The sequence below is a fragment of the Cupressus sempervirens genome, chromosome 3 (genome assembly GCF_028749045.1).
Source record: "Cupressus sempervirens isolate cs-2001-9-10 chromosome 3, ASM2874904v1, whole genome shotgun sequence".
Lineage (NCBI taxonomy): Eukaryota > Viridiplantae > Streptophyta > Pinopsida > Cupressales > Cupressaceae > Cupressus > Cupressus sempervirens.
In genome coordinates this window covers 5,326,923-5,344,185 of record NC_143120.1, presented here as the reverse complement: position 1 = coordinate 5,344,185, position 17,263 = coordinate 5,326,923, and the positions used below count along the sequence as shown (strand labels likewise).

The 17,263-nt window shown below is 40.0% G+C and overlaps 1 protein-coding gene across 3 annotated transcripts in view; it reads left to right on the top strand.

The window, feature by feature from the left end:
- The window catches only part of LOC149564443 (mediator of RNA polymerase II transcription subunit), a 381,382-nt gene that overhangs the window by 284,039 nt on the left and 80,080 nt on the right, over window positions 1-17,263 (top strand). For all 3 annotated transcript variants that reach the window (XM_089817990.1, XM_089817989.1, XM_089817991.1), the window contains exons 13-15: window positions 13,752-13,922; window positions 14,059-14,172; window positions 14,338-14,463. In XM_089817990.1, coding sequence (XP_089674116.1) covers window positions 13,752-13,922; window positions 14,059-14,172; window positions 14,338-14,463 — 411 coding nt within the window. The remainder of the gene's footprint in view (window positions 1-13,751; window positions 13,923-14,058; window positions 14,173-14,337; window positions 14,464-17,263) is intronic.

The following is a 17,263-nucleotide window of genomic DNA, read 5'->3' as shown; positions in this document are numbered from 1 at the left end:
TGACAATGAGATTGTAGCGGAGATATACAATACTAAGCAGGGGAAGAACAAAACTGTTTGAGTCTATTGCAGGAAACTAAAAGACTTGATAAATAAAATGGAAAATAAGTCGGTCGACGGACTGCAAAAAGATGGTTCATTGAAGGCCTGCACCCAAAGCTGTGGAAGAAGATGAAGATTGTGCCGCCATCATCATACACTGAAGTGTACAATCGAGCAATGAACTTGGAAAGTGAGCAGAAGACGAAATAGAAGAAGAAGAGAGTAACTCCTCTGAGTCAGATGATGATGTGTCTTCGGAAGAAGAGAGAAGCGATGAGGAAAATAGCAGCAAAAAGGTCTGAGCTGTCCAGAAGGACATGATTTGCATGATGAAGGAATTTAAGAACATGCAGAAAGAAACGAAAGGAAGTGAACTATGGTGCACAGAGTGTAAGACAGAGGGTCACACCAAAGGGTCCTATCCAAAGAACCAGTTCTGTGACATCTGCCAGATCATGGGACATTCCACAAAAGAATGTCCTTTCAACATGAAAACCAGAGGACCTCAACAAGTGTTCCTAACATAGGAAGCTTTTGCATCCGGAGGGAGCGGGAACACAAGCACGAAGGGTGCCATGTCCGGAGAATATAGAAATAATAGATGTGGGCAAAACAACAACAATGCTAACAATAACAATAACAATAGTAACCGAAGTCGAATTTAGTACGATGCGAATGGACGACCGATCGTTTAATACCGAACATGCAATTTGTGGGGCCACTTTGCCCGGGATTGTACAACGGCGAACACACCAAAATTATTATGCAGATGGTGCGGACCCGATGATCATGAAGATGCCAAGTGCCCAATGTTTGGAGTGAATCTGATTACCCTTCGGGACGGACGAGGAGGTGCTGGAAATCATGTGGAAACAAGCAAAACTATACCTCGACTTGGCGGAAGAAAAGAAGTGGCTGGAGGAAGTACGAAAGGAAATTGAGAAAGCAACATAGGCGAAGACATCTCAGTTGAAGGATACCATGGGCACCTCACCAAAGAATTGCACAGAACAGAATATTGTATGGCAAATACTACAAACGAAGGTACTCGTCAAAATCAATGATCTGTTGATCACGATTCCTCAGCTCCGATCGACACTCAAAAATATCGTGCCAACTGCTAAGTTACTAGGAGAACCAGGAAGAGGGAAGGAAATTGCTGCCGGTGGAGAAGACCCAATGATGTTAGCCCTCACATCCGGATGACATCCGGTGGTTGTCGAGATGGGGATTCTGGGAAATGCGCTGATGGACATAATTGTCGACGGAGGGTTCGGCGTGAATGTCTTACTTGAGGATACCTAGAAGAGGTTGGGACAGCTGATGTTGTGGCCACCTACATTCCAGTTGTTGACAGAAAACCAACACGGCACTAAAGCTCTCGGCGTCCTGATGGCACAACCGGTGACAATTGGCACACAACCATTCTTGCTTGACTTTGTCGTGATCCTGCTGAAGAGAAAAGGATACGCCGCCATTCTGGGCCGCAGATGGCTTATTCAAGCCAAAGTCAAACACGATTGGAAGAGAAACACTTTATCACTTGAAAGGAAAGGGAGGAAATTTGTCATTGATTTGCACACTCAGATGGTGGGAGAAGAAGCTCTATCATCAGATTCTAAAGAGCAAGATGAAGGGAGGCAACATATGGAACCGGATCAGGAGGGAGTCCTGCGGTTGGAAGGAGGATCAGCAGATGACGATTTGGATTTGGTCAACGGTGCTTACCCCTAACAAATAGAGGACTATGAACTATTCCAGAGCTGCAATGTATTAACAATAGAGGAAGGCCACAACGGAGATGCGTTTCCAAGAGAATTCAAAGAAATCAAAGAGGGGGATGCACCACTGCATGAGACACTCGCCTATGCATTCAGTGAGGGAGAGCCCATCAAATACAACAAAGCCACACTACAAACTATGAATTTGGGAGACGAAGCCGAACCAAGAAACATATTGGTGGGAGATAGCTGGGATCCAGTATTGAAAGCAACAACATTCAAGATATTCCTGGAGTATAAGGATGTATTCGCATGGACATACAAGGATCTGAAAGGAGTACCTCCAGAGTTGTGTGTGCACCGCATCCTGCTCGTCGAAGGAGCAGTACTTGTACGGAAGCAACCCTACAGGATGAATAAGAACTGTGCGGCACGAGTTACAGAGGAGATCAACCGGATGCTAGAAGCCGGTATCATTTTCAAGGTGCAAACCAATGAATGGGTGTCACTCATAGTAATCTCACTAAAGAAAGACATCACCCAGATCCGGATATGCGTTGATTTCAGATGCCTAAAAGCAATCACAATCAAGGATCCCTTCCCGATTCCATTTAAGAACAGTATATTGGAAGAAGTCGCAAGGCATGAAATCTATTCCTTTATGGACAGGTTCTGTGGATATAATCAGATTTCAATAGCAAAGGAGGAAAAACTAAAGACAACATTTGTCGTGGAAGGTGGAGTGTACGCATATAACTGGATGCCATTTGGCCGGTACAATGCGCCTACTACATTACAGCGGATCATACTGCACATCTTTGACAAAATGTCCGTTGAAAACTTCAAGGCATTCCTAGATGATTGGTTGATATTTAGTGCTGAGGACAACCATCTGGCAGCACTGGGTGAATGTATGGAGAGATGCCGACGGGTGCGCCTAGCTCTGAATCTGAAGAAGTGCAAGTTCATAGTTTTGCAAGGAAGGTTGCTTGGACACATAGTCTGTAAGGAAGGATTGAAGACAGATCTTGACAAGGTGAGGGTCATATTGGAGATGTAGCCGTCCACCAATGTAACGGACGTAAAATCTTTCCTTGAACACAGGCTATTACAGACTGTTTATCAAAATTTTTGCCAAGGTATCATACCTGCTGGACAAGTTAACTTGCAAAGGAGAATCATTTAGATGGGAGAAGGAACATGATGAGGCATTTGAAGTGCTGAAGGTACGATTGGCAACGACACCCATCGTGGCATATCCGGATTGGGATAAGGAGTTCCATGTTCATCTCGACGCATCCAACTATACGATCGGAGCAACCTTGGCGTAGATAGGTAGCCACGGATTGGATCACCCAATATACTTTGCTAGTCAACTGTTATCAAGAGCGGAACGGAACTACAACACAACGGAACGGGGAGCATTGGGCACGGTGTACGCAGTATAGAAGTTCCGACACTACTTGTTGGCGACACCGTTTGTATTCAATGTGGACCATCAAGCTTTATTGTACCTCGTAAATAAACCGATCATTCAAGGAAGAATCAGTCGGTGGCTCCTTTTGCTACAGGAATTCACCTTCAAAATTGTTATACGGGCTGGGAAGAAGCATGTCAGTGCGGACCATCTGTCACGGATCAAAACAGTTGAACCAACAGATGGAGGTGTTAATGATGACTTCCCTGATGCACAGCTATTCCAAATTGCAGTACTACCAAAATAGTATACCAGTATTGGGGAGTACTTGTCCATGAGACAGCCACCGAGGGAGATGCCAGAGAGTGAAAGACGAAAATTGGTATTAAGGAGCCGCACATTTTAGTTGATTAATGGAATGCTATACAAAATGGGGCCGGATCACATTCTCAAACTGTGTGTGTTTGAGGAGGAAATACTGGAAGTATTGAAGGAAGCACATGAGGGACCAGCAGGTGGACATATGGGACCTGACACCACAGTGAGGAAAATACTATTGGCAGGACTGTGGTGGCCGACGGTGTACAACGACGCGTGGGAATGGGTCGTTGGTTTTGACACTTGCCAATGGGCCGGGAAGCCATTGAAGAGAGACTTTATGCCGCTCAACCTCTCACACATGTAGGAACTCTTCGAACAATGGGGATTGGATTTCATCGGATTTCTGAAGGTGAGCAAGACCAGACGGTGCTGATACATTGTTGTCGCAACAGAGTACCTGACCAAGTGGGTGGAGGCACATGCACTACCTGATAACTTAGCCGTCAGCACAACAAGATTTATTTATGAGGAAATCATTACCAGGGACGGAATCCCATTACAGTTAACAAGTGATGGGGGTGGACACTTTGTTAACCATGTTATCAGACTGCTCACCACTAAATTCAAGATCTGTCATTCATTATTGGGCTCGTACTATCCAAGAGCAAACGGACAGGCCGAAGCTACAAACAAGATCTTGGTAGCAATTATTTACAAGTCGTGTGGTCAAAGGTGAAGATTGGGAGGAAAAACTACCTTCTGCTTTGTGGGCGTAACGCACAGCGTACAAGGTGACAATAGGGCATTGTAATGACCCTGCTCAAATCTGATCCCAAAATGCTGATAAAGGTTCAAGAAAACACTTTGCATACAAGGTTCATATGACTGATATAAATTTCAGTATGCTTTTATGGCTCTTTCCTTCACTTAGCATCAATAAGAATGCTTGCAAGAAGATTCCGAATTGACTAAACAATGACCTAACATGAATGTGCAACTAATTTTGGCAATATACAATGCATATATATGATTTAAACATGAGAAATGAACACCTACAATCAACTGACATTTTTACAAACAGTTGGTAGGCAAACTAACTAGCTGATAAATAATAATATTGAATTGCTCAAATGACACCAGCAACTATTATCTCCTTAATTGTAATGAAATTTCTAATACAATGCTCATGAAATATGGCCAAGAATTTTGGCATTTACATGGATTACAAACATGATAATGTTGGTATAATGCGCACCTACAGCTGAAACTTGTAACACCTAAAATGCAATGCTAACAAAGGAACCTGGTTGTAGATAGCTGTAATAATTTTCTCCAATGCTGCCTTTTTGCTTTGCTTTTTCTGATCTTCTTTTCACTTGCTTTTTTCAGATCTGCTTTTTCGCTTTGCTTTTTCAAACTGCTTTTTCGAACTGCTTTTTTAGACCTGCTTTTTCGGACTACTTTTTCAGAGCTTCTTTTTCGGACTGCTTTTTTGGAGATGCTTTTTTCGGACTGCTTCGAAAAACTCAAACCCTTAGGTAGTCTGAGTATACAAATTAAGCTCAACTTGAAATGGCTGAATACCACTTCCAAAGTACAACCCTTCAGAAGGTCTTTCACTTCCTCAGTTATGCAATCTTTTGAGAGGTATCGTTCTCAAGGATTATGCTGAATATTTGCAGACCTAGATGGTGCCACAAATGCTCAAGAGAAAATGTAGTAGAATTATCAAATCCCGTATATGCAAATGGGAGGCCAAGCCCTCCATTTATTTACTTTTCTAAGAAGTTACTAAGGACTTCTAGAAGTATCCTTTTCTAAGAAGTTACTAAGAACTTCTAGAAACATCCATTATAAAATCCCATTATAATGCACTTTTATAATAAATAACTTTATAAAAAAAAAGTGCAACTCAACTTAGAATTATAACATGTAGTCCCCATATAAAAAAGTGATGATAAAATATAAATAAAATAATATCTCCAAGAGCATAATGAGCCATCCAATCACCAAGTAAATGCCAAAATGACTCTCTCATCACAACCACCCGTCTACGAGGGTCCGTGATAGACTGATTCGGCACGCAAAATGATGTCAGCCAAAACGGGGACATTACAGTCCGCCCTTCCTGAAATTGCTTGTCCCCAAGAAATGGCCAAACAACAAACTAGTCAATCCTCCTGGATCCCAAATAAAGTAGTATGTGACATCCTTGTGGACATTAAACCAATTGCAAATCAACATCATCAAGACCAACGACATGTCCTATAACATAGCACCCAAAACTTGTGCGGGTGATGTAGAAGTTAGAATGACACCAAAAGGCAACTCCGTAGAAGATCTAAGAAATCTCTTCTTCCCTATATCCACCCACATAATATATATTGGACTAGAATCTTGGTCATCACCATCATGCATTGAAAAAGATGTAGCTACAGGCGAACCATATGCACTCATGCTAATTGTATCAACAATAGGTGTAGCCATATCAAAATATATGGACATAGGAATAACACTAACAGCTGCAATAGAAAGCTTAACTGAATCTGGAGTTGATGAAATCTCATAATCAACATGTGTGCCATCATTAGAACACACATCAACCATTGCATGCATACTACTAAACTCCTCATTGGATAGTTCAACTGACATAGAAGTGGCTGTTGATATGACAGTAACCTCGCATTCTCCTAATCCCACTATTGTTGCATCGTCATATGCTGACAAAGCTTCATATGTGGACTCCTGACTGTGCACATATGACTCAATGCCAAATTGTGAATCAATTATACTAGAGCGTAAACCTATATTGACTGACTCTGTTGAGACACCAACATCATAGCTGGGTGGCTCTATATGTGTCTTGATCCCACTTGAGGAATCAACTACCTCTTGCATTGGAGCAACATACAAATCATCAATATTGAGGCCCATCTGTTTAGCCATAAGCTGCAACATCATATCCATTCGCCTATTCTACTCATGTTGCATCATATCCATTCGCCTATTTTGCTCCTCTAATGTATCCAATAACCTGAACATTATATTTTTCTCAGTATACAAATTAAGCTCAACTTGAAATGGCTGAATACCACTTCCAAAATGCAACCCTTCAGAAGGTCTTTCACTTCCTCAGTTATGCAATCTCTTGAGAGGTATCGTTTTCAAGGATTGTGCTGAATATTTGCAGACCTAGATGGTGCAACAAATGTTGTAATGTCCCTTTTTTCTGGGACATTATATCTCTGTGTGGCCAACTCACTTCGTCTAGGTCTCAGGGGCGAAAAGGTTCTTTTGGGGTTCAATTTGAGATTTGGCTTAGATATTTCTAGTTCCAGCCCCATCAGAGTAGTTTTGACAAGTTGTCCAGATGCTTACTATTTTTAGTAAGTAAATAGAACTCAGTATTCTTGATATCCCAGTGTTGATTTGGAAGCGTCTCATCAAGAGCTTTCCAACGAGCTATTGCACGTGCTTATCCGAGTTTGTTTGATCAGTTATTTTAATGCCTAATGATTATGTGGGTTTTGACTAAGTGACTATTAAAGTTCATTTAATGTGTTACTTTATTTTAAAAAAAGGTACTATGTCACTTAAGTGACTAAAGGACAAAAAAAGTGTTTTATCCCACATTGCCTACAAGAGCGTGCATCACATTGGGAAAAGTGATAAAAGGTACCACAAGCTTCACATGAGAGGATATATGAAGATTATAATATTCAAGCAAATATTAATTTGGGAACTGGAAATAGTTGCTGGTTTCTTCTTTTAGGACGCAAACTCTTGGAGAAGCGTTTGAAGGTTGGATGCAAACCTAGCTTTCTTACAGGTTTCATTTATATTTTCAATTTGACTGTCATTTTTTGTTTATAAGATTGAATTACTCGAGTTATTGCACGTTATTGTATTGCTGATGTATAATACAGTAGTGCATTTTGAGTTATTTGAGTTAACTCCTGGTTCTAATATGTCCTTCTGATTATTGGAGAAATAAAACAAGCTTTTCTGAGTTTATTTGAATGCAAATCTGCGGGTTACAAATTGTTTTAAGTTCTGAAATTTATATCAAGTGTCAGTTTATTGTTCGGTTTTAAATTTGCAAGTCTATATCTCGGTTTTTAGTAGATTATTCGAAAAGGGATATTACAAATGCTCAAGAGAAAATGTAGTAGAATTATCAAATCCCGTATATCCAAATGGGAGGCCAAGCCCTCCATTTATTTACTTTTCTAAGAAGTTACTAAGGACTTCTAGAAGCATCCTTTTCTAAGAAGTTACTAAGAACTTCTAGAAACATCCATTATAAAATTCTATTATAATGCACTTTTATAATAAATAACTTTATAAAAAAAAAGTGTAACTCAACTTAGAATTATAACACGTAGGCACTGTATAAAAAAGTGATGATAAAATATAAATAAATTAATATCTCCAAGAGCATAGTGAGCGATCCAATCACCAAATAAACGCCAAAATGACTCTCATCACAACCACTCGTCTAGAGAGTCCGTGATAGACTGATCCAGCATGCAAAACGATGTCAGCCAAAATGGGGACATTACAGGCACACACTGTTCCAATTAATGTTCAGACAGGAGGCAGTGGTACTAGTAGAGTGCATGATACCGAGCCTGAGAATAGCACTGGAAAATAAGCTAGGTGACATGGAAAGCTTAAGGGAGTGGCTGGATAATTTGAACAAGCTTGGAGAGACGTGATTATTGGCGCAGTGGGCCACGGAGGTGACACAACACAGATGTAAGGCGTGGCATGATAAGCATCTGAAACTCAATAGGTTCCAGCCGTGGCAGTTGGTATTGAAGTATGATGGTTGGAATGAAATCAAACCAGGAAAGTTCAAGGTTAGATGGGTCGGGTCATACCAGATTTGCGAGGTAGGCGACAATGGAGCAATAAAATTGTGGACCTTGGATGGGCAAGAAGTGCCTCAGGCAGTGAATGGGTGAAAGTTGAAGATGTATCATGCCAGGAACATACCCCTGGGGTCACAGAATGACAAAGTCCGAACTCGCCATTGCCGAATGGTTGGCGAAGTCTGGAGAGATAACTAGGTATATTGGTTTTTTATTTTTTTTAATTGAAAAAAAGAGAGAATTTTTCTTTTAAAAAAGAGGAGAGAATACAATCGTTTTTTAAAGAAAAAGAGAGACTTAGCATGGACGTTGGCCATGGGCAAGGTTTTTCGCGGGAAGCCCCACGGACAATATGTTTCGTGGGTTGACCTGCGGATGACTTCTTCGCGGACAACATGTTTTTAGTCTTAGCGGCTAAGCTATCTCCGCAATAATTAATCTTTGCTTTCCGCGAGGTACCTCATCCTTTTTGCGAGCTATTTTTCCACGCGTCCTGCTTACTTTTTCGCGGGTGCCTTGTTTCCCCGCGGGCACCTATTGTTTTCCCACGAACCTGTTGCTTTGTGTCCACGGACCCCTTGTTTCTCCCGCGGTCTTTTATTGCCTTCGATGGTTTTCATTTCCCTGCAGGCTAAGCTTCTCCCGCGGATATCTTTTCATGCTCACGACTTAAAGCCTATATTCTTTCGTGAATTTTGTTGTTTTCTCACGGCTTTAAACTTCTCTTCACTTTGGTGCATTTCCCTTGGCTTCTGCGGATGCCTTCTATACTTTTTGCGGCTTTACCTTCTTCTCCATAGTAGTCTTCTATTCCGCAGGTAGCAACATATCTTTCTATGAGATGAAATAAAAGATGAGGAGCTAAGGGTTTTCATTTACCAAAGTCAATTTTCATATCCTTGTCAAGCGTGCAGAAGGCATGATAATTGTTGGGTAGAATGCTTGAAGCCGATCCACACAGAAAGATAATGACTATTAATCTGGTCATAAGAATGGTGATATCACCCCGAGAGAGACTCATCTTCATTCACAACTTCTAGAAATGGTGAACTTTAAAGATAGATTGGACATCTTCATTGAAAATAAGGGTGCCTTTCAGCTTGGCGATTGAAGTTCACTCACGGCTTTCTCTCTCCTGCGGATGGTGTATGCGGATTGTTTTTAATTCTCCGCGGATTGTTAATTAGCTCGCTCTTCATTCTTTTAGTCGCGCAGGCAAAAAGGAGGAGGAGCCCTATATTATAAAAGGAGGAAAGAAACCGTTATTATATGGAATCGGCAAGAAAATGGAAGCAGTGGAAGAACGAGCTGAAGTCAATTATGGAAAAGAATGCCAAGGTTTTAGCTTCTGGTATCCGCGTTGCAAGGCCATCCGCTTCTAGCAACAAGAAACAGAAAGTAAGGGTAGAACTCACACATCTTACTGTTCAATTTGAAGGGCTCAATGGCAGCGAATGCCGGAAATGGTGGCAGGAGACTTTGGATATAGAGGTAATTAAGCAGATTTTGATACGAGCACAAGTGCACTAGGCCATCCAGCTTCCAGTGTTTTCCATTTGCTTATTTGAATCAGTTTTGCGCACCATGATCAAAGCATATAATCGGCACAGCAGAACCAACACATTTTTGTACAAAAAGCATCGGATGACGGTTTCTTTTAAGCCTAGGGATTTCACTAGGGTTTTTGGCATCCTTGGTCCTGGAGGTCGGAAGGGGGAAATCAAGAATCAAAGGCTCTCTCAGGAACGGAAAGAACATTGGATACGATTAGTGGGCCGCAATCTTATGCCTGAGGAGATGGGTCAGTGATAAAAGGGTCTAAATGCAGAGGGCTTCGGCGAGATCTTATTCGAGAAGGCCACTGGAGGTGCATTATGGACATTATCAAGAGCAAGTTGACAGGGGCAACTCGGGCTTCAGATATAGCATTGCCATGGATTGTATTCATGAATGGCATCATGAACGACACAATGTATGATTGGGCTATAGTTCTTGCCGACAGGATGGAGGAGTTCATGACATTCCGGCACCACACATTCTTTATGCCACACCATGCAATTGGCTTGTTTCTGGAGGCAACAATTAATCAGATACCAATGGATGATTTTGAGGCTCCACCGCGGGGAAAGTTGGCACAAGGAGAGCCTCCAATATTTTATTGGAAACATTTGGACACGGGTGGGACAATAGCGGGGTAGAAGAAGGTATTTTGAGGATTGTAGGCTCACGGGGACACCGATAGTGGACGGGAGGAGACTTCGGAGGGTAGTGGGGATGAGTACGAGGAAGAGAGTACTTTTGTGGAAGTTGGCAACAAACCAATAGTTAGTGAGTCCACATTTTCACCCTGTCGCAATTGTCAACTTTGGCGCACTTGTCCGTCCCTTCACACATTCCGTTGTTCGGTCAGTGGCATGCACTGGTTGTCATGACCCCACCGGCAGTAGCAGATGTGGTCCCACGGACAGTAGCAAATGTTCCACCGGCAGTGGCAGATGGTGTCCCACGGCTGACAGATGTTGCACCGACAACCACTCCAGATGTTGCTTTCTGCATGGCTGCGGCAGATGTTGTGTCACCTATTGCTTTAACTAAGGGCTTGCCTTCCTAAGATTGTATGCTAGACCCTGTTGCACCAGCAAAGCCAGAGTTGATAGGGTTGCCAGTACCACAGTCCAAACCCTAGGTTTGTTTGGATGTGATGGGTTCAGATGCTGTGTTCACCATTTCATCTTCTTTATTGATGGAGGCATAGTCAAAACAGCCTGAGAGAATATAAGTGATAGATAGAGTGAGTAAATTTCTGAGGCAGCAGTTTTGGCTCATTCTTGCCGAGGTTGGACCGTCCATTCAGTCCCCCAGTCATGGAGGAGTCCCTACAGGACCAGCAGTCGTATCAGAGCCACAGGAGGTGGCGGTTCCACAGTTGGAGGGTGCACCCAGGAAGGAGGAGGCGGCACCAAATGTGGACATGGTAACAGCGGCGATAGCAGAGATGAACAGTGATGGGGAATGGACCATGGACGATGTGCCAAAGGAGGATTATGGGTCGGATGAGGACAGATGCAGAGATTACCTCAAGGCTATGCGGGCTATGCTACAGAAGGGACCTAATGTGGCATTGCAGGCTATGACTTGGTGGAGAGAGTGGCATTTGGTTCGAGCTTATATCAAAGGGATTTGTTCGTAGCGGTTCCGTTCATGTTTTGAGGATAGAGGATGGTCAATAGTTGAGACACCGGAGATGTTGGTGGATTGGGCCATCGAGCCAGAGTTGGGTCTGTGCAACACTTCCATGGAGAAGTTGGTGCACGAGATAGTAGGATTGTACAAGGAAGTCTACTATGCTCATAGGCGGACAGGGCAAGAGACAAGGTCGCAGCGGAGAGGTCTCTGGCAGTAGAGGAGGCTAGGGAAAAGGTAAATGCAGATTTGGCCAACCAACAGGTGGCGTGGGCAGCTGAGCATGCAACACTATTGTGGGATAGGAAGAGGCAGAGCAGGAATTACAGTTGGCAAAGACCCAGGCTATGGATGCAACGCTTCTCTTGAAGGAAGCCATAGAGGTTAATACATAGATTTAGAAGGATTTGAGCATCCGGACGGAACAACTCTATGAGTTGTGCCGACAGCCGCATTCTTCAGGATCCCAATCTTCTCTTTGGTGTATAGTCTTTTCCTATTGTATTTTGTGGTCTCCTGTTTTTGTTTGTTTTGAAGTCGCCAGGAGACGACTTTTCTTTTGGGGGGGATGATGTTGTGGTAGAAACTATGTAGCCGATGGGTTCATGTTGCCGGTAAAGAATTTTGTAACCGACGGGTAGATTAGGATTACTATGTAGCCAACGGATCCCCTTCGGGAAGGTTCAGCGGGAAGTATTTATGCCCCGTCTGGGATCATTGTAAACCATCTTATCATCAGTTATGTAATCTCTTGGCATATGCGAATAATAAAAGGAAGTACTGCTGTTACTGTTCTTGTTCATTATCTGTATTCCTTAATCCATTAATCTATGCGGTAAACAGTTAGTTTATTTTGTTAAAGCAATATATTTTTCTTTTAAAAAATTCCTTGAAAGTAATTGAGAAAGTTAATTTTCAGCTTAATGTGAAAAGTAGCTTAGTAACTAAATCGGGATGTTACCTGTAGTTTTTTTCATGCTCCTAGGAAAACAAAAGTTGGTTTTTTTTCAGTTTCACTATTTGTTAATGAAAGTTTTATTTTATTCTTAATTATTGGAATGGTTTTGGTTGTGACAATAATTTTAAACTAAAGCATTGACATCACTTTTGTAAAAAACTTGCTTTGTAAGTGTTTATAATCAGATTTTTTTACCGTAACACATTGAGCAGGCTTTTGGAGTGGAGGGTTCCTGTCCCCAAAGGGGTTGCCCCGATGTAAATCGTGTATTGTGGGCTTTTATCTGTGCTGATATTATTTTTTTTTGTTTCTTAAAATGTGCATCTCAAACTGTAACTCTTAACTATTTGAAGTTATAACAATTTTCACATTTTTCCATATTATATCAGAATAAGAAGCTAATTCCACTTATTTTGCTTCCTTTCAATAAATTGGATTATCATAGTAAATGGTTGAGTAAAGTTATAATAATCTATGTCAAAGTTGTGTCACATTTCTTGCTGGGTGTTTTTCTTTGTTTTATAGTGAATACAAAATTAACCACAAACAAAGCAATAATTTGTTTGCCTATCAGTTGATTGTAGAATTTCGCATAGAACCCTTCAACTTGGAAAACTATATCTTAGAAGTTTTAAAATCCCTGATCATTTAGATATGCTGGTTGATTTTTTAGTATGCATAAAACAGAAACTAATGGGCAGTGAAAATTTACAACCATCAACAAATATATTTTTTCCATAGACATAATTTATTTGAAAGTTTAGGCTGACTGGACAGTTATTAATTGTATATTACTTATTGCTTGGTTAATAAAAAACCAAAATAACTGACTACAATATGTACAAGTGAGACTCGTACTGGGCTAGACCCAAAATTTTCTTATAATTTTGTGGATGGTTTGTGAAATTAAAAATCCTTACATTCTCTGTTGCACCATGAACTATTGAAAACCTCTTCTATTTAGTGAGGAAATTATGTTTGTATCTTTGACAGTTTAGCTGATATCTAGCTAATAGTTGGAGTAAATTGTTGAATGAATTTTTGTTAACCATTAGGAATTATGTTATCAAAGTGTCAGATGTTTGCGTTTAAGTTTATTGATTTCAGAGGGCATCGTTATAACTTATCATCACTAGTAAAACCAAAAATAACAAGTCGTTTTCTTTTTTGTCTACTGGTATAAGAATTGTCATTTGATTAGCTTCTCATAAATAATGTATGTGTTACTTTTGCAGGCAGAAAATACAGTTATTAACCAGTGCACACAACTGCTTTTGCCTTCTGCTGATCCTACCTATGTTGTCACATACATTAACCACAGTTTCCCTCAACATCGACAATACCTTTGTGCTGGGGCCTGGATTATTATGGACGGACACCCAGAGGCCATTAACACTGCAAACCTTGTAAGTTGATTGAGTTTTGCGTCAGTCATTTCGCATTTTGTTGCCAACTCAACATTCTTGCCACTTTTGGTAATTGGTAAGTCTGTCAAGTTACCAATGCTATAACATTGACTCTAATCTAGCATTTGACTTATAGGGGCGAGTTTTGAAGGAACTATCTCCAGAAGAAGTTACATCCAACATATATACAATGGTGGATGTCCTTCTCCATCACATACAGTTGCAATTACAACGTGGCTATACTTTACAGGTATTGTATCATTGTTTTCCCAGAATACTTTTACCTATGTTGATTTTCAATTCATTACCATGCAAGACACTGTTTTCCGTTTTCGTATAAGATAACTAGGTGATATTTTTACACGTCTCACTCATTAAATTAATGTTGATTATGGATTTTTTAAACTGTTTTCAGGAGCTGCTGTTGAAATCTAGTGCAAGTTTGGCTTTTTTCATGTGGACTCATGAACTATTGCCAGTGGACATTGTACTTTTGGCCCTAATTGATAGAGACGATGATCTCCATGCCTTGCGTATTGTGGTATGTTTTGGAAATCTGGTGCATCTGCTGCACTGTCTACTTATGGATTTTACATAAATAATTTGCAATGCCATGTGGAGAGATTAGATTGAAAGCTACAAAAAATACCATACAAAAAATGAGCGAAATATCCAAGGTTTAGATTCCCTAAGAAGATTGGCACTTAATGGAATTTAACATCATTCTGTTTGGTCTTTTGGAAAATGTATTAGCACCACAAACATAGCTCTCATTGTTGTTAACTTGTTTCCCACATATCTCTTATGTCAGTGGTTGAATTAACAATTTTAGTTTCCAAGGATGCTGTTACAATTCGATTGCAAGTTTATTGTGCAACCTCTGAATTTCCTCTTTGTAATCATCTTTTTTTTTCCAAAAATGTTCGAGAAATATATAGGCTTGGAAAATTGTTAGGAACTAGGAAGAAGAACTATTGGTATTAGTGAGAGTGTTTGTGTAAGGGGGGTAGGGACGTAGTGAAGGAGAGATCACGTAAGTTTCTTATGCTTGTTAGATTGTACAATCAAGTGATAGTCTAATTGCAATGTAATATCCCAAACATGAACTCAGCCTAAAAGCAATCTCGGCCCGAAGGCAATCTCGGCCAAAACAGAATCTTGTTCCAAAGGGGATCTCTGTTCGGAGGCAATCTCAACCCAAAGGGAATTTTTATCCGGAGGCAATCTCAATCCGAAGGGGACCTCTATCCAAAGGGGATCTCATTCTGAAGGGAATCTTGACCTGAAGGGCAAATTGATCCAAGGGGAAACTCAATCCGAAGGGAAACTCGATGCAAAGGGAATCTTAGTCCGAAGGGGGACTCAGTGCGAAGGGGATCTTGACCAGAAGAGGAACTCAATCGAAAGATATCTCGATCCGAAGCCAATGACTTCCCGAAGGGGATTTTGACTCAAAGGCAATTACTAAGATACCATTGTAATGTTCCATTTCTCCATTGTTTTCTCCATTGTATGTTTCGTAGTATAAAAGACTTGAAAGTAAGTCTCAAAAACCATGAAATGCAAACAAAATGATGACCGTACATGTTACATCCCAATTTCTGACCTAATTAAAAATATAGCCATTGAGGTTCACATGAAGTCAGTTGACAGTTAATTTGGTTATAATCTTGTGAAATGGTAAGATGGTTAGTCATTGTAATTTCAAAATGAAGATAACAAGTTAGTTGATCATTTGTCACGAATTCATGGAATTGAGAAGATGGTTAACTGTTGTGATTAATTATGATCAAATAATTTATTATGATAATCTAATTTAATTGCGGAGAACTTCCTTGCAGGAAACACGTCGAAGGGGTGGAAGCATTGTCAGAAAAGAATTAGGCACAGGAGCATCACCATCACTAGGCAGATGGGTGGAGGACCTAGTGACTTGAAAAAGGATACATCTGTGGGACCTGCATGAGCTATTAAGGAAACAATATAATAAAAGCATAAAATTGTTAGTTTTAGGATCTCTGCAAATGTAATAACATTGCCATTGTTATTGATATATTCCAGTTGCAGATTTGCTTCTCATATAAATATGAGGAGACATGTCTCTATAGATAATCATCATTGGTTAATATATTTAATATAACTAGCCATATGTATAATATATATATAAATTATTATATATATAATATAATATGTAATATATATTATATATAATAATATGTATGTATAAAGAATATATAGCTAATGATGATTTACCATTTATAATGAATCTCATGATTATATCAATCTGACTGAACTACAATTTAACATAATGTGCTATTGGCAATTTGATTACATACAAACTGATTACATTACGTAGATTCTTAATATAATCTTAAGTATATATGTATATGTATAATATTATATATATAATAATAAAAAAACATATATATATATATATATATATATATATATATATGTATATATATAAAATATTATATATATATATATATATATATATATATATATACATATATATATATACAATTAATGAATCAGTTATGTAATATTAACTTGAGGATAGACATAAACAATATAGATTCAATTTCACACAAGCTAACTTCTTAACACTCCCTCTTTAGCAAGGGAAATTGAAACAAGTTTAACTTGCACAATAAGGTGTAATCATCATTATGTTTTAAACTAAGAGAGAGAAAAAGGAAAACATAATAGATTTTCTGTACTAACCCTTACTATAAAGGCCACTGAAACCCTCAAACTGGACTGGAATAGCTCCAATTTTGCCGGATATGAATGCTGGATTAATGCCACATGAAGACCTCACAATCTGCCCCAAACCGACTCACAAAATTGCTGCTGCTGCCCAACTGACAGGGCCGTACAGGTACGGCCTGGTACGGCTGCTAGATAAAAATATTGCAGCATTTTTTGTCACTCCAAAAGCAATAAATCTGGGCGCCTAGGGTTGCTGAATAACCCCCTAAAATATGAAATTCATCCGTCAAGCCAATTAGGAGTTATGAGCAAAAACGTGGGTCCAAACCCTGGACTGGCAGTCTGAAAATAATGCACAACTGTGTCTTCAAACCCTGTTAATCAATCCACAAATGCTAGGGCACAACTGAAACCCTTATTCCAACCAAAGTAAACCCTTATAACTGAATCTCAATGAAGTCCAAATGAGATGGCTACATTACCAACTCCTCAAATGCAACAATTCAGGTGATATTTCACACCCTCAAAGTCGCCAATCCAAGGGAATGATTCGTTCCCAAAGATCAAATAATAATTTGCAGACCCAAGAGACTACAAATTTGCTCCACAATGGAAGAAGTAGAAGAAAT